Below are 18,103 nucleotides of genomic sequence, written 5' to 3'. Positions count from 1 at the left end.
ATTTCTATCATTTGTACCTGTTAGTATCCGGTTATACCGACATTCTACTCGCCCACTCACATATGCCCCTGGGGGTTCTCAGAAAAAATGGTAGCGATGAGGAAGCAGCATAGCCGCCGGCACAGTTCCGAAAGCGGCCACTAGATGACGACTGGCCCACTCGGGCGGGGCTTGCAGTAAGGCCATGAGGCCGCCAGATGGTAGTCGAGGCCGCGGCTCCGAGGGTACTGTCCGGGCAAGTTGGAGCCGCGAGGGCCCGCGGGTCCCAGGGCGGTCCCAGTAGCCCTAGCGCAAGTGACCTGGACGCCGCTGCCTCCTGCCTGCACGATGACCCAGCCCATGCCCCGGCTCTCTGTGCCCGCCGCGCTGGCCCTGGGCTCGGCCGCTCTGGGCGCTGCCTTCGCCAGCGGCCTCTTCCTGGGTGAGTAGGGCCGGGCCTTCGGCACCCTCGGCAGAGGCCCCGCGGGCGGGCGGACGCAGGAGCAGAGCCCGTAAACCCGCGAGACTGGCTGCGGCTGAGGCTCACCCCTGGCGCCCTGGAGCCCCAGGCCCTGACCCAGCACCACCCCTCCCCGGCAGGGAGACGGTTCCCTCCATGGCGATCCCGGCGAGAGAAGCGCCTGCTGCCCCCTGAGGACAGCCCCCTGTGGCAGTATCTCCTGAGCCGCTCCATGCGGGAGCACCCAGCGCTGCGGAGCCTGCGGCTGGTCAGCAGGGCCGGAAGCGGGAACGGGCGCCCACCTCGGGCCGGGAGGGACCCACGTGGCTGTGTGACCTTGGGCTTGTCGGTGGCCCCCGTCCGCGCAGGCCGGGCGTAGTTGGGCGTTCCATGAGGGTCCGCCCCTGGGCCACGCCCACAGCCACGCCTCTGGGGGCTCTAAACCTGGGCTTCAGCTGGGTGACTGGCAGGGCTAGTGCGACCCTCTCCTCCCCCCAAGCAGCTGACCCTGGAGCAGCCGCAGGGGGATTCCATGATGACCTGTGAGCAGGCCCAGCTCTTGGCCAACCTGGCTCGCCTCATCAAGGCTAAGAAGGCGCTGGACCTGGGTAGGGCGCGCGGCTGGGGTCACTGGGGGCCGGAGTCACCGGGCCGTCGCCCCACTCTGGCCTGAGCCTGTCCGTGTCCACGTCCCCAGGCACTTTCACAGGCTACTCAGCCCTAGCGTTGGCCCTGGCGCTGCCCCCGGCCGGGCGCGTGGTGACCTGTGAGGTGGACGCAGGGCCCCCGGAGCTGGGACGTCCCCTGTGGAGGCAGGTGAGTGTCCCACACACCTGAGGCCCTCGTCAGGCCCCTGGAGCCCGGCCACGCCCAGCTCCGGGAGAAAGGACATGCTGACTCTGACCCCGCCCCTCCCGCACGCAGGCCGAGGAGGAGCACAAGATCGAACTTCGGTTGAAACCCGCCCTGGAGACCCTGGGTGAGCGACGGAGCGGAAAGGGCCTTGGCGCCATTTCCCAAATGGGTCCACCCGGCGCGAGGTAGTGACCCGGTCCGCCGGGCGGGCTTGGGCAATGACAGCCCCCCGCCACCCGGTACGCGGCCACATGCAGAGTGGCAGGCAGGGGCCCTCGAGTACCTGAATGGTCACATTGCCTGGGCCGTTCTGGGCGGGGTCTTCCGGCCGCTGGGGCCTGCGGACTCAACTGCATCTGCCCCTCCCTCCCCCGCAAGACGAGCTCCTGGCCGCGGGCGAGGCCGGCACCTTCGACGTGGCCGTGGTGGATGCGGACAAGGAGAACTGCACCGCCTACTACGAGCGGTGCCTGCAGCTGCTGCGACCCGGAGGTGTCCTCGCTGTGCTCAGTGTAAGGGACAGCCCCGGGGGAGAAGAAAGACCCTCTTGAGCTGGGGCCGTATTTTCCTTGGGCTCCGCCTCGCCCCGCTGCCCCAGAGCCCCGCCTAGTACAATCACTTAAGCTCCTCCCCCCAGGTATTCGAACTGAGTCCCCAGGTTTTCCACTTTCCCCTGCTCAGGTCCTGGGTCTCCAGCTCTCACCCCGCCTCCTACTCAGGCACCCCCAGGCCCCGCCCCCACGATGCCCCGCCCCTCCACAGGTCCTGTGGCGTGGAGAGGTGTTGCAGCCTAAACCGCAGGACAAGGCGGCGCAGTGTGTGCGAAACCTGAATGAGCGCATTCTGCGGGACGCCAGGGTCCACATCAGCCTCCTGCCCCTGGGCGACGGCCTCACCTTAGCCTTCAAGATCTAGGGCTGGCCCCTAGCAAGTGGCCTCAAGGGAGGGGCCCTGGGACCCCCAGCCATCGACACCTAAATCTGACAATAAAGTGCGGCCTGGGACCTGACGATCTTCTGAGCCTCTGTATGTGCTTAAGTGGGGTAGAGAGTGAAGCCCCCGCACTGGCTACATCTTCAACAAAAGGGAGGCTTGAGGCCACAGATGTTCATCCCCTCCCTGGCACACTCCTGAGGACCCTCTGGCACCAGGGCTGTGGCCTGACCACAGGAGCTTCCAGCTGACTGGAAGCAGGATATCAAAAGTTTTAATTGACCTGCCCACATGCAGTTGGTCAGAAACCCCAGCTCCTTGTGGAGATTTGCTTCCACAGGATCTGAGGGCTGGAAGCCTGGTAGAGCCCCTGTGGTCTCCCTCCAACACCTCTTCCTAAGGGGGAAAATGAATGAAGTTCCTGCTCAGTGCAGCTGGAACCAGTGGAGACCAATCTAGGATCTGATGGCAGGAAAAGGGCCTTGCTCCGTGTGTTGTAGGTTATGCCAATTCTGCTGGCCGTTTGCCCATGTTGTCACAGAACTGTCAGCTTGGCCTCACCTCCGCAGTGGTGGCCCTGGTCAACATCACCTGAGACCAGTCCACTTGACTTAGACCTGAGGACCTCAAGGTTGACTGGAGTATATATCCTGTCCTCCCCCTGAAGTCCTTGAAGAACATGAGAGACTAAGTGGGATCACGGGCCAGAGGTGTGAAGCAGACAGGCCAATAGGTAGGAGGCAATTTTTAACAAGTTCCCCAGAGGGAGATGAAGAGAAAGTTAAGCTTTCCAACACAAACATCTATGAGCCTATGAGCCAAGGTGGAGAGGGAGCCAGGTGCTTCACTCTTCTGGTTTAAACCTCCACAATCCACAGGAAGATCTTATCTCCACACCACAAATGAAGATCAGGCTCAGATATGAAGTGTCCTTTCCACCAACACTGCCTCAGGCCTCAGGCAGAAATGGCATCAGCCTAGAATTAGGTTTTGCCACCATCTGTTAGGCCTGGGTGGTGGAACTGAACCTGGAGGCTGCTGATTAATAAATTAATCATCTATTAACTTCTAACATATCAAGGCCACAGGAGCCCCATGAGCCCACAGCTGGCAACTTTCATAACCTTACAGCATTTGGGATATATACTTGCATTTCAGACAACCCTCAGGAACCTGGCTGTAAACTATCCTTCTCTCTCCCACTTACAGAAGTATATAAGAAGCACATGGGTAAACAGGTCCATTTTACTCTTAAGAATCCTGAAAACACAAGAGACGCTTTCATACCTAGCTTGCAGACACCCTTTCCTGTTTTTCTTCTTACCTAGCAATAGGTCCTGCCTGATTCAAACAAACTGGTTCAAATTCCAACTTACTGCCATTAAGTTATGTGTCTAATTCAATGGGCCATTCCAGCCAGTCCCTTAGGACAAACAGTGAGATCAGAAGGGGACTTTGTACCCCCATTCCACCTGTATGGAAAGCTTGTTTGGGTTGCTAATCTCTCATCAGATTCTTCTTGACCTGGAAATTTTCAGCATGTATCACTTTTTGGGTAATGAGTTAAGTACTACATTTTCTTATCTGTTCTCTGACTTCAAACTATACCACAGATCTAGTATTATGAATTTGTTCAACAAAACCCTTCTCTAACCTTTGATGGTATCTTTCTAACTCTTCTCCCATCAAAATTCCTCTTTCCTACGTTTCCAGCCAGAATCATCTATTAATTTCTATCATTCAGCTCAAGTCCAGATTAAGGCCAATGGCCACATAGCCTGAAGGCACTCTGGTCACAAACTTAGGCCCAAGCTTCTCAGTGCCTGCCTGAAAAGAAACGAGTAACAACCTCTCACTGGGGCCCATACACTTCCATTCTACAGACCCTCTGGGTACTGACACTGTCTGTCTACGCCTTAGTCCCTTTCCCTACACCTCATCCCAACCCACCTAACTAGGTCCTGGATCATTTCCAAAGCAACCCAAAGGGGTGTGGTGGGTGTATACAACCTTTAGTACCATCCCTTCATTTCTCTTTTTTCATCACTTGCTAACTCTTCCTGGAGTTCACGATGATCCAATGTAATTTTTCAAATTTACAAACTGAAGATATGAAGGCATATACATTCTTACTTTACTGTAGTCTAAAAATCTCATGGAGTTACTCTCGGGTCAGAGGACTCTGTGGCACAGATTTATGAAAAGAGCAAAATAAATGCTCACTGGAGAAATAAAGTACTAGCTAGATACAAGGAAGATTTGACCCTAGCTGCCAAGTTTTTAACTCTGCAAATACTTAAGAGTCATTAATTATGTATACTTGTTTTATTCATAATTTGTAATGTTTTGGGATACCAAAAGTAATTCTAATGATGGTTGAAATTAACAAAAAATTTTAACCTCATCTTAAAACATCCACTGATCCATTTCATTCAATGGCAATATTCAATGTTAAACATAAAAACAAACATGCACACAATTGCAGTTTTCATAAAGGTCTATTTCATTATTGGTGGGTAGCGCATTTAAGAGTTAAATACATTTAAATAATGTATAGGTGACTGCACGACTGCAGCATTGGTAACTAGATAGATAACCAATTCAACTAGAAACCAGCTAACAAGTAACTGCCTAAATATTTAAAATACAGCTCTTGTTTAGATCATCCTTTGTTTTGATCACCTTCTTGGGTGGGGGTGGGGGGGAAGCCTGCTGGTCACACTGGAAATATATTAAGGCCAAATCTTCTGATATCCATTCCCAGAGGTTTCTTTCAGCTGGATTAAGCCTCCAGCTCCAGGGCAAGCCCAAGTTTGTGGCCTCCAGCATTAATGCTCTTCCCATCTACCAGAGCAGACAGTGTAAGCTTCACACCTGTAAACAAAAGCAGACAACTATCACGTGCCTGAAACACCTCATGGGAGTCTGCAGTCACGCCACAACCTGTCACTTTTCCTCAGCTTGTCAGATGACCTAATAGTGCCAGCCACCAGAGGGCGCTTGGGAGTATCTGAGACACCAGACAATTCATTTGCACATCCACAGTAAGGAAGGCATCAAGTCCCAGAGCATAAGAATGTTAATAAAGCTCAAACAGCTCTGGAAAACACAATCATGTTCAATACACTATCCAAACTAAAAGACAACCATAATTGGATCCTGGAAAAGAAAAGCTAAAATTAAGAGACACTTTTGGCACAAGTGCAGAAATCCAAATATATACTATATATTAGGTATTATTTCAAACTGTTAATTCCCTTAGCTGTGGAAACAGTATTATAGTTATGATGTCTTTAAAATGATGCAGTTAAAAATGTCTTACTCTCATGATATGTATGCTAGGGCTGATGTGTCTATGTGTTTGGAAAACATATATTTAAATAATTCATAAGGATATGTGGGGAAAAAAGAAAAGAAGGATTATGTATACAGACATGGAGAGATAAAACAAACAAAATAAATGTTAGTAATTGGTCAATGTGGGGAAGGTATGAGTGTTCATGGTACAATACTTTTCTTTAGGTTTCAAAACAGTCAAAAAGTCTGGGTAAAAAGTTCCAAGTGCCTTAGCACCTTGCTCTTCAACTGGTGGTTCAAGAACCAGCAACACTGGCATCACCTAAGAGCTTGTTAGAAAGTCAGAACCCCTCGCCCCAGACCTATGTATTTTAATAAGATTCCCAAGGTGATTCATGCACACACTGGTATTTGAGCAGTACTGCTCCAGAAAACACAGCAAGGCTCAAAATACTATGTAAAGTAAATGAGACTATAGAGACCAAACAACCAAAGCAATGAGTGAATTATGATTGGAGAAATAAAAATCACTATAAGACATTTCAGGTACAAGTGAGGAAAGTAAATAGAGAATGGATATTGAATAATAATATGGAATCACTGTTAACTTTCTCAGGTGTGATAACAGTATTGTGGTTATGCAGGAGAATGTTCTTATTCTGAGGAGATGCATGCTGAAGCATTTAGGGAAATGTCATGATAGCTGCAACTTCCAAACAGCCCAGCATTAAAAAAAAAAAAGGAAAGGAATAAAAAACTGTGGCAAAAGGTAAACATGTGTTCACTGTACTCTGTCAATTCTTCTGTATGCTTGAAAGGTTTGCAAAACAAGAAGCTGAATCTTGAGAAAGAAAAACGGAGTTGGAGGATCAGGCTCCCTGACTTCAAACTATACCACAAAGCTACAGTAATGAAGACAGTATGGTACTGGCACAAAAACAGAAATATAGATCAATGGTACAAGATAGAATGCCCAAAGATAAACCCACGCACATATGGGCACCTAATTTATGACAAAGGAGGCAAGAACACACAGTGGAGAAAAGACAGCCTCTTCAGTAAGTGGTGCTGGGAAAACTGGACAGCTACATGTAAAGGAATGAAATTAGAACACTACCTAACACCATACACAAAAATTAACTCCAAATGGATTAAAGACTTGAATGTAAGACCAGACACTATAAAACTTTTAGAGGAAAAACACTTTGACATAAACCACAGCAAGATCTTTTTTGACCCACCTCCTAGAGTAACAGAAATAAAAACAAAAAGAAACAAATGGGACTTAATTAAACTTTTTGCACAGCAAAGGAAACCATAAACAAGACAAAAAGACAACCCTCAGAATACTTAATTAAACTCTTTGCACAGCAAAGGAAACCATAAACAAGACAAAAAGACAACCCTCAGAATGGGACAAAATATCTGCAAATGAAACAACAAAGGATTAACCTCCAAAATATACAAACAGCTCATGGAGCTTAATATCAAAAAAACAAACAATCGGGGCTTCCCTGGTGGCGCAGTGGTTGCGCGTCCGCCTGCCAATGCAGGGGAACCGGGTTCGCGCCCCGGTCTGGGAGGATCCCACATGCCGCGGCGCGGCTGGGCCCGTGAGCCATGGCCGCTGAGCCTGCGCGTCCGGAGCCTGTGCTCCGCAACGGGAGAGGCCACAACAGAGGGAGGCCCGCATACCACAAAAAAAAAACAAAACAAAACAAAACAAAAAAAAAACAATCCAGTTAAAAAATGAGAAGACCTAAACAGACATTTCACCAAGGAAGACATACAGATGGCCAAGAGGCACATGAAAAGATGCTCAACATCACTAATTATTAGAGAAATGCAAATCAAAACTGCAATGAGGTATCACCTCATGCTGGTCAGAATGGCCATTATCAAAAAAGCTAGAAACAATCAATGCCGGAAAGGGTGTGGTGAAAAGGGAACCATCTTGCACTGTTGGTGGGAATGTAAATTGATACAACCACTATGGAGAACAGTATGGAGGTTCAAAAAAACTAAAAATAGAACTACCATATGACCCAGCAATCCCACTGCTGGGCATATACCCTGAGAAAACCAGACACATGCACCCCAATGTTCACTGCAGCACCATTTACAATAGCCAGGACATGGAACCAACCTAGATGTCCATCGACAGATGAATGGATGAAGAAGATGTCGCACATATATACAATGGAATATTACTCAGTCATAAAAAGAAACGAAATTGAGTTATTTGTAGTGAGGTGGATGGACCTAGAGTCTGTCATACAGAGGAAAGTAAGTCAGAAAGAGAAAAACAAATACCGTACGCTAATGCATATATATGGAATCTTAAAAAAAAAAAATGGTACTGATGAACCTGGTTGCAGGGCAGGAATAAAGAGGTAGACATAGAGAATTGACTTGATGACATGGGGTGGGAGGGCGAAGCTGGGACGAAGTGAGAGAAGCTTCAACATATATACACTACCAAATGTAAAATAGTTGGCTGGTGGGAATCAGCAGCATAGCACAGGGAGATCGGCTCAGTGCTTTGTGATGACCTACAGGGGTGGGATAGGGAGGATGGGAGGGAGGCTCAAGAGGGAGGGGATATGGGGATATATGTATGCATATGGCTGATTCGCTTTGTTGTGCAACAGAAACTAACACGGTATTATGAAGAAATTATACTCCAATAAAGATCTATTTAAAAAAAAAATCTAACAGTCTGTTTTCCAAACTGGCTATAATATTTTATGTGCACGCCAGCACTGTATGAGAGCTCTAACTTCTCCCTATCTTCATCTACACTTGTTATTTTCTAATGTTTTATTATTATCCATTCTAGTGGGTAAAAGTGGTATTTCATTGTGGTTTTAATTTACATTTACTTAATGACTAATGACACTGAGCACCTTTTCCTATGCTAATTAGCTATTTGTATGTCTCCATATAAATGTCTTTGCAAGCCTTTTGCCATTTTTTGATTGGGTTGTTTGTCATATTTATTATTGAGTTGTTAGAGTTCTTTACATGTTATGGGTACAAGTCCTTTGTATGATTTGCAAACATTTTTCTCAGTCTACGGTATGTTTTTTCATTCTCTTAATACTGCCTTTTGAAGCATAAACTCAAAAGTTTCCATTAAAAAAAAAAAAAAAAGCTGAGAAATGAAACTAATTTTGAAACCACTATCAGAACAATCCGTAATACTTACCGGGCCTCAGAGTCTGAGTGTAGCCCACTCCAATTAAACTAGAGTTGTTGACCTTTGCCTAAGATAAAATGCAAAAACAAATGTAAGACAAATATTTGAATGGAGAGACAAAACCCCTGGGTGTTTCCCTATCGTACAATTATGACGCGTTCACTTTTCCACATGAGTTAATAAAATTTAATATCGTATTAAGCTAAGCAAAAACTAGGTGCCACTTAATCCTCATCTACTAAATTCAAATTGTCAGCAGGACACAAAACTCTTGCAATCTTTTGGGATGTGTCCACAGACCCCAAATTGTCCATATAGCACAAAAGCCTAAGCACTCTCATAAAAACTGTCCTTGTTGAGTCTAATCTAGCACATAAAACCATACCAGAATGTGGGTAATGGAAGTTCACCAGGCTCACTAACTACATGACATTGACACACACACCACCCTCAAAGTATGGCATGTGTATAGTTTAAAGCTGTGACTACGACACACACTACTTTCAGGGGTATTCCTAAAGAATCTAAACCATTCATGTTCTAAATCTCCAAATGGCAAGCACTTCCTCTGAAGAAAGAGACTGACTACAACTACTTCACCTCACTTTCTCACACCTCTCATTAATGTCCTTGAGTCTTGGCTGTATATAACTAGACTGTGCTTAAGAAGACATTCCAAAGGGGCATCATTTACCAATCCAGACCTCTTCCCTCCTTGTACAATTCTACTATTTTAGGATTTTAGTCACAGACTTTCAAGGGCTGGAAGGAATCCTAGAGAGCAAGACATGGTCAGGAGAAGCTTCTAGCTCCATTCTCTCCCACTACTGACATCACTTAAGCCATACCAGAGGCCTATGGCTGTAAATGGGGGCACCTCACCCTGCTCTCCATGGCCTAGGTTGCTTAGTCAGGTAACTTTGCTCTTCAGCATTTTGAGTGCTATGGCAATAAAAAGGTAACAAACAGCCTCTGGGATCAAAACAGACTTGGAAATGATTTGATGTCTACACTCTTTTGTAATGTGTATCTAAACAGCCCAATTGAGAGAGAAATGATCCAACTATACAGGCAAAAGTCACAGAAACAAAACTTGTATTCACTTGGCACTACAGCCAAGTCTTCATGAGCCACCAATGACCATGTGAGTTATTTGTCTAAGGAAGAAATGCCCCATTAGTAACCATCTTGTGCCAAACAAATTAAGAGCCCCAAACAATAAAATAGCTCCTACTATTTTAGGAGTCAACCATGAAACTAATGGAGCATTACGCAATGCTTCGGGGGTGATGCTTGATTAGGGTAACAGCAGCACTACTTAGGTGGACCATGCTAAATATTCAATAGTTTTCCAAACTAATCCCCAGAAGTCACTCACTGGCACACAAGTCCCAAGCTGCCTTCCCATTTTAGACTGAGAGAGCTGCATCTTCTGCTGGCATTAAACCTGTGATGGTGCCATAGACATACATTTGAAGAGAATAGCAATGTAGCTACCGCAGCATAGTGTGCTGTGTGAATCCTGAGGATTTTACTGCTACAGCGTAGTTAGAAATAGAGAAGGGAAAAATAAATGAATCACTGCCTTGCCAACAGGAAAAGCATTCCAGGTGCTTCTCATTCTCTCTGATTACAACTCTGCTAAGCTAAAACAAGAATGGGGCTAAAACTTAACTACCTAAATTATCAAAACATCGTCCTCAGGAATGAAGATGACTTTATGTAACAGAAATAACTCTCACAGGTTTAACTCTCTTTCATTCTAGTACATATGGTGCCTGACCTGTAAGCAACTAACACACAGGAAGAGCTACTGATCTGCCTGAAACTGGAGTCAGCGCTCTATACCCTCAGACACTCCTCCCTCCTACCACAATCCACTATGACTGAAGGAAGAAATAGCAGAAAGAGTATAAGGACAGGACTAGGATGGCCATGCAACCCAACCAACCCATGATAGAGGGGAGGGAGTTCCTGGGATGCAGGACTTTCACTGCTGAAGTTGGGATAGTGCCGGGCAAAGCAGGATGAGCTACCTAGTCACCGTAGACAGAAGGGAAATCAAAAGACATGCAAGTCCAGTCCTGGCCCTACCTCTCTTTCCTTCCTTCCCTAGCTGTGGTCTAAGTCCTTCCTCTCTCCAAGCTTTGGTTTCTTCACTTGCAAAACAGCATGTGTACCACTGGCTGCTCAGATCAAATCTGAAGATATTTTGTAAGCCATTAAAGACAAACACAAAGTAACAAAGTAGTATTACCTTCCAACCAGAATGAGAACTGCCCAGGACCCAAAACACTGGCTTCCCTGGGCTTGGACAGGCTTGGCCCTCACAGTTATTATCTACACTACTTCAGCAGCTTTTGAAGTTAATTTAAACAAACTCCTGTGGCCTGGATAGCAAACATCACTGTCTCAACAAAAAAAGCAGCATTCCCGAGTTCTAGTCCCAATCTGTGTGTAAACTGGGAATTGTGTGAACCACAGTTCAAATTTTCAACACAATCCAATATACCCAAAGATTAAGTCCCACAACCAAAATCCCATTCTAAGCCCACAGCAGTACTCACAGAAATGGAAGCAGTGGGATCCAACTGATATTTAGCTGCAATGCCAAAGCGAGTACAGTTGGTTCCTGATGTCCAAGCAAGGTTTACTGAAGTGTCAAGATCTTCACATACTTTCTGATAAATTGATCCTCCAAATTCTGTCCCATCATTGCTATAAGATATTTTACATTAGTCAACCTAGACTAGACAATGTAATAATGTCTAAGGCACAAGGCTGATACTGTAGCATTACATTTAAATAAAAGCCATTGCTTACATGGGTCTCTAGTGTTCCACTGAAAACTTTAGTTTTAAAAGGTCTTTTCGGGGCTTCCCTGGTGGCGCAGTGGTTAAGAATCCGTCTGCCAATGCAAGGAACATGGGTTCGAGCCCTGGTCCAGGAAGATCCCACGTGCTGCGGAGCAACTAAGCCCGTACGCCACAACTACTGAGCCCGCGCTCTAGAGCCCACGCGCCTAGAGCCTGTACGCTGCAACAGGAGAAGCCACCGCGATGAGAAGCTCGCGCACTGAAACGAAGAGCAGCCCCCGCTCACCACAACTAGAGAAAGCCCGCGCACAGCAACGAAGACCCAACACAGCCATAAATAAATAAATAAATTTTTTCAATGTCATCAAAGGTCTTTTCCCAACTTATGTCCAAAAACAGGGATTGGTCAAATCAATCATGGTATATCTATCCAGCAGAATTACCATGCAGCCACTAACAATCACTAAGAATACATAATGCTATAGGAAAATGATCAAAATATATTAAGGTGGGGGAGAAGTTTATAAAACAGCCTTTTTAGTATGTATTTTATATACAACACATATAAAAAAATTTTTGTTTTCTTCTTTGTACTTCTGTTATATACCAATGCATCATTTTTATAAGGGAAAAAATTCTTTTAAAGTCCTTTCTACATATACATTTAATTTGGGTTAGGTAAAAACTCTATACATTTTAGGTAATCCTATCAAATGAGCACCTCACACATCACAATGAAGTCAAATGAATGCACATAGAGTTTGGCAATGTCTTATAGCCTTTTTTTTTTTTGCCCATACCATGCAGCTTGTGGAATCTCAGTTCCCTGACCAGGGACCGAACCCGGGCCACGGCAGTGAAAGCTCCAAATCCTAACCACTAGACCACCAAGGAACTCCCGTCTTAGCCTCTTCTAAAAATCCAAAGCACATCAAGCCTCATGTGAAATAAACATTTACTCTCTCAGCACCAAAACTCAGACTAATGGTTTTTACTGTACACTTCTGAAGGGCATTCTAGAAATGCCCAAGGATGATATTTTTATGTTAAGAGAACTCCTTTAGGTTGCACTTAGATTCACAGGAGATGACAGGAGACATCAATACCACTTTGAGGTTCCTACATCATAATATCCCACAGAAGAAATACTCACACATTAGTGTGTAGCTGGAAGTCCCCAGTCCTGTAGCCCACTGCAAAGTTATTCCTTGTCAGCTTTGATTTGGCACTGTCAAAGGTCATCTGGTACCCAGCAAGCCAGCCCTCATAACCAAAGACTGCTGAACCGTGGATTGCCGGTCCAGCAAAATCAAAGTCAACATCACAACCAAGGTTTATACATTCCCTCTTGTAAGAAGACTTGATTTTACCACTTTTCTTTCTGGAAAAAGAACAAACTGTCTTAAAACTGATGTCAGTGGGAAAGATTTACAGACATAACTTCTGCACAGAGGGCACAAAACAGATTTAAATGAACCTCACTGTAACTGGGGAGTACAGGCACACTTCGTTGTTTTACTGCAGTTCACTTTACTGTGTTTCCCTCCCCCCTCACCTGTTTGTAGCAGGGTTTGTAGCAATTGAGGGTTTGCTGCAATCCTGCATCAAGCAAATCTGTTTGGGTGTTTTTTCCAACAGCATTTGTTCACTTTTGTGTGGCTGTTGTCACATTTTGGTAATTCTCACAATATTTCAAACTTTATTATTATTATTATATTTGTTACATGATCTGTGGTCACTGATCTTCTGATGTTACTACTACGACTTGGTGAAGGCTCAGATGATCGTTGGCATTTTTTAGAAATAAAAGTATTTTTTAATTAAGGTATGTACATTGTTTTTTTTCCCTAACATAATGCTACTGCACACTTAACAGACTACAGTATAGTGTAAACATAACTTTTATATGCACTGGGAAACCAAAAAAAATCCGTATGACTCGCTTTTTTATAATATTCACTTTATTGCAGTGGTTTGGAACCAAACCTGCAATACCTCCAAGGTATGCCTGTATAAGAAGTAGCAAGATAATCATAAAAGGTAAAAAAAAATATGGCTCAATGAACTAAAAGACAGGCACAAGGGGCAACTGGACCACCACCACCATAGGAAGACTGCTTTGTGGAACTGGTTATCAGTCACAAAAGCCTATAAAAACGTGTTAGGTACCCAAGTTAGTGTCACAATAAGAGGCAGATATTTGAAGGCAAGCCAACAACCATACTGCTCACGCTCCAAAGGCAGAAACAGAAATTCACAACCACAAGGCAGCTGAATGTGCACCTTTCTTAAATATACCAAAGGGCTTCCCTGGTGGCGCAGTGGTTGAGAGTCCGCCTGCCGATGAAAAAAACCAAAGAAGAATGCTTTTAAATTTAAAGCAGATAAAAATGTCCATGCTTACCCCGTGTTTGGTGAAAAGGTGGTATCAAATGTCAGTTTCAAACCTTGACAAATCTATTTCGAGAGAAAAAGAATTTGTTTTCAGCTTTATTTCTTTTTTGAAATACAAAAATAAAATAATTAATACTAAAGCACATTTTCAAATGTTACCTGGTCTTCAATAGCGATTTCTGTTCCCAGAGTATTATCAGTGTTCCACTTTTCTGTGAAAGTCAGACCATACTCACACCATTTATATTTGGTCTCCAAGGTCCCGGTAACTTTACCAGTGTCTGTATTAGATGAACCAGATGTTGAGAATTCCTAACAAGACAATACAAACTTCAGGAACTTTCTCGTAAGCCTAGAAGAATCCACTTCCTAACTTAAACACACACACAAACACACACACACACAAACCCACTGAAACACAATAATTTCACTAATCCTCTTTTTTCTAGCTTCCCAAACACTCCTACCCTCTGCTACTGAGTATATACAAGAGTGACAAATTAGCCTGTAAGTTATTGACTACATCTTACTACTGCTGACATTTCCAACCAATGGATCAAAAGTTACTTGTATCTGATTCTCAAGTGAACAATAAACAATACAACTTTTAAGGAAAATTCTGCTAAGGTAATTTTATTTGGGATTCAAAAAAAATCAGTGGGGGAGGATGGATGTTTTAGTACTGCTTCCAATCTGCCTGATATTGAATGAAACACTAAATAGGTCAGTATGGCTAATCACAGACCCCCTTCATTAAAATCTGAGTTTATACACAATTTACTATGAAATGGTTCCTGAATCCTTAAAAGGAAAGCACCCCAATGTAAGAATCTATGCCACAAACAAAAGATTTTTTTTTTAATTCTTTGGTAACCTCAATATTCTGTTTCTGACATAGAGTCTTCATCAGGTTTAATGCCTTTCCAACCATCTTTACATTCTCATTAAAAAAAAAAAACAGGGAGGGAAATTATAGGCAATTTACTCTATAACTGGTTTATATCATGCATAATATAAACTATACTCTGTACAACAGATGATATTAGTAGAAAAAACAACCTATGCAGTGATCAATTTGAAGTACACTATATAATATTATGTTTGTAGCAAATATAAATAACTTGCCAATCCCTAATTGCACACCAACTGAATAGGAAGGCATAATATGGACAGGGCTTATCTGAAATTCAAAATCTGCTACAGATAATCCAGAAATCTAATCTTTCAGAGCTTAGTATACAGGCAAGCAACTGAAATCTTCCAAGATAAAATGTTAAAAATGCCCTTTGAGGGTTCTGATCTGACTGCTAATGATGGTTATACTCTTAAAGCCATTGGAAAGCCAAGTTTAAAGATGGCTGATCTGAACTAATAAAGAAAAGCCTTCGACCTGAAAGTGTGATACCTGCAGAAAGAGGAAATACCAAAAACTATCAACAGAAGAAAAGACCAATCATCCTTCACTTAGAAAACAGAGCATTTGTGTAACTACTGCTCTGCCGTGAAATAGACTCAATTCTTTAGGTCTTACATACAATCTCCTGAAATTAGTTGCTTTCAGTAACAGAAATTTCAAGTCAAAGCTTAGCACTCAGTGCCCATACTAAAAAGCACCAGATTGTGTTAGGAAAAAACACTGGACATGAAATTAGGAGTCCTGACATCCAGTTCTGGCTGGCATTTACTAAATGAGTAACACTGAGGAAGACACTTTCCTGGGTCTCATTACCTCAACTGTAATAATAAAACCTACTTCTGGAGGATTAAATTGGACTGAGACTTTGAAAGCTTTGCACATTTTCACATGCTCAACACAACAAGAACGTATTATTAAAACAATATAATATATATGGAGCCATGTTCTAACAGATACTTGAAATGCAAATGTGTATGAGTAGCTATTTTTAGTCCTGAGTGACAATGATTAATGATTCTTGAGACCCCACCCACTGCCACCCATCAGCCCACAGACTGAGCCAGCTTATATACATGACAAGTACATGCCAAGGAGTCCTCAAGACACAAAACCAAGAAGATCACACTGTGATCTGGGACCAGAATTGGGTCAGATGACACCACTGGTGGAGCTTATACCCTCCCTTTCACTCCTCACCAAGATATTTACTTCTACCTTCTGCAGTGGCCCAGACATCTTTGCAGTTCAGGTGAGAAATGGGACTATTTGGGGCCAGGTACATATTACAAGATCAGTACCATGTTTTTGAATTACATACATTAAATGTAAATTAAAACATACTATATCTAATCAAGCTCTTATATATCCTTCATGTTCTTAAGCTTAATTTCATAAAATTCCTATCCACAATAAGCCTTTCCTTTCCAACAAAGATTCTGATTTATCAAACAATCTAGTACTAGATATACTGCACTCTGACTGTTCCCCACTTTAAAGTTTGTCTCTCCAGCCAGCAAGCAAGCTTTTTAAACACAAGAATTGAGTCTTCTACTTTTTTTAGAAGGCCTTTTGTGTTTCAGCAAATACACAGCAAGTGGTTTATAAGGGGCAATAGGTTAAGAGAGGGAACACAAAACAAACACTAAGTCACTGCTCTGTAACCTGTTACCTTGAGCAAGTAAGTCACTCAACCACACTAAATACTCAGGCTTCCTTTCAGACCAAAGAAACCAAAAAACAGATGCGACCAATATAAAACCCCAGAAATCCAAGTCTAGGCATTTGGAAACTAAAAAATGATTAATTTAAATAAATACGTTATATGCACTAAGGGAGTTAACAACTGTAGGAAGAATTTATCAAAATAACCAATAATATTCAATATGCACAGACTATACCCATCCCCAAAACAATTCCAAAACAAAAAATTTTAGAAGAAAAAAATTACACAAAATTAAATTTTACTTTATTCTCTTTGAGGGAGTTTGTTGGCAGGATCAAGACATCCAAATATCAAAAGAGTAACCTCTTTAAAAATACTCAAATTTAGGACTCTCTAAATTCACAAAATACAAGTGGAAATCTTCCCCAAGGCGGGCTGCTAGAATATGACCATTACAGAAACGATTAGTACACTACTCAAATTAAGAGTTACTGAGGGCTTCCCTGGTGGTGCAGTGGTTGAGAGTCCGCCTGCCAATAGAGGGGACACAGGTTCGTGCCCCGGTCCAGGAGGATCCCACACGCCGCGGAGCGGCTGGACCCGTGACCCATGGCCGCTGAGCCTGCGTGTCCGGAGCCTGTGCTCCGCGGCAGGAGAGGCCACAGCAGTGAGAGGCCCACGTACCGCAAAAAAAAAAAAAAAAAGAGTTACTGAATATTTTTATGCCCAGAACTCTTAATGTTTTTCACAGGCATTAAAAGAAGGGGTTACAAAAAAGTATAACAGGTTCCCTGCCTTTAAGCTTGCAACCTTACTGAGTAAACAGAATCCCACATGACCAGTGTCTTTCCTGAGTTCCTTGTGCATACAAAGTAATATGGCAAAAGACCACATGAAAATCAGAAATCATATCCAAAGCCAAAATAAATCAAGATAAAATTCCCTTAAAACGAAATTATCTTTTGCCCCTTAAGATAAAATGGGTAGACATCTTTCAGTTATGACTATTTTATGGGTTGAAAAATTATATAAAGGCTCATCAGAACTTATCAAATACCTAACACTCACCACACCACTGCATGACTTTGTTTTCACATCCAGTTTCACCAACCCAAAACCTTCAAGTAGAGAGCAAAAAAGAAGAAAATGATCTTTTTGTATAAAAGATGCATACCAATAGCTGACTCTACATTTAAAAAAACAGAAACCAGAAAGATTTCACATATTCAGAGGATAAAAATGTGTGTTGATATACAATATTTAAATGAAAACAACTTAAATTATTCTATATAAACTAACATGTAAAGGACAGAACATCTCTATTAAGCTTTGCCTAGTATGTTGGTGTGTATTTGGCACCCACCCTCAAAAACAGCTTCCAAATCATCTTATCAAAGCATTTATTAAAACATGCTTTTCAAAAAAAATGTCATGAAGAGATTAGTGGTAGGACGGGAATAAAACACGGACCTTCTAGAGCATGGACTTAAGGACATGGGGAGGGGGAAGGGTAAGCTGTGACGAAGTGAGAGAGTGGACTTGAGGACATGGGGAGGGGGAAGGGTAAGCTGTGACGAAGTGAGAGCATGGA

At 43.5% G+C, this 18,103-nt stretch overlaps 2 protein-coding genes and 1 long non-coding RNA gene across 7 annotated transcripts in view; 1 reads left to right on the top strand and 2 right to left on the bottom strand.

Moving 5' to 3' along the window:
* LOC114484544 (uncharacterized) overlaps positions 1–1,656 on the bottom strand; it is a 53,873-nt gene extending 52,217 nt beyond the window's left edge. For 3 of the 4 annotated variants that reach the window (XR_003677597.2, XR_008616191.1, XR_008616192.1), the window contains exon 1: positions 18–106. This is a non-coding gene — a long non-coding RNA (uncharacterized lncRNA). Of the gene's footprint in view, positions 1–17; positions 107–1,577 lie in introns of those variants that run through there. The other variant, XR_003677596.2, reaches the window with a different exon arrangement.
* COMTD1 (catechol-O-methyltransferase domain containing 1) lies at positions 214–2,299 on the top strand. Of its 2 annotated transcripts, none has more exons than XM_028481522.2 (7): positions 214–421; positions 580–707; positions 939–1,047; positions 1,137–1,255; positions 1,364–1,418; positions 1,673–1,806; positions 2,057–2,299. In XM_028481522.2, exons 1-7 carry the CDS (start codon positions 328–330, stop codon positions 2,207–2,209), a joined length of 792 nt encoding a protein of 263 aa, XP_028337323.1. In that variant the 5' UTR covers positions 214–327; the 3' UTR covers positions 2,210–2,299. The 2 variants fall into 2 exon arrangements, with proteins under 2 accessions (XP_028337323.1, XP_007102278.1); XM_007102216.3 differs by having other exon boundaries at positions 217–421; positions 942–1,047.
* A 2,410-nt stretch (positions 2,300–4,709) lies between these two features.
* VDAC2 (voltage dependent anion channel 2) overlaps positions 4,710–18,103 on the bottom strand; it is a 15,738-nt gene continuing 2,344 nt past the window's right edge. The window contains exons 4-10 of the mRNA XM_007102213.4: positions 17,581–17,630; positions 14,093–14,245; positions 13,944–13,996; positions 12,693–12,920; positions 11,291–11,441; positions 8,733–8,790; positions 4,710–5,101 (exon numbers count right to left, since the gene is read on the bottom strand). Of these exons, the coding sequence (XP_007102275.1) occupies positions 5,010–5,101; positions 8,733–8,790; positions 11,291–11,441; positions 12,693–12,920; positions 13,944–13,996; positions 14,093–14,245; positions 17,581–17,630 (785 nt within the window). The 3' untranslated portion in view covers positions 4,710–5,009. The remainder of the gene's footprint in view (positions 5,102–8,732; positions 8,791–11,290; positions 11,442–12,692; positions 12,921–13,943; positions 13,997–14,092; positions 14,246–17,580; positions 17,631–18,103) is intronic.

The sequence above is a fragment of the Physeter macrocephalus genome, chromosome 20 (assembly GCF_002837175.3).
Source record: "Physeter macrocephalus isolate SW-GA chromosome 20, ASM283717v5, whole genome shotgun sequence".
NCBI classification, from domain to species: Eukaryota; Metazoa; Chordata; class Mammalia; order Artiodactyla; family Physeteridae; genus Physeter; species Physeter macrocephalus.
This window is presented reverse-complemented; position numbering and strand designations above follow the sequence as displayed.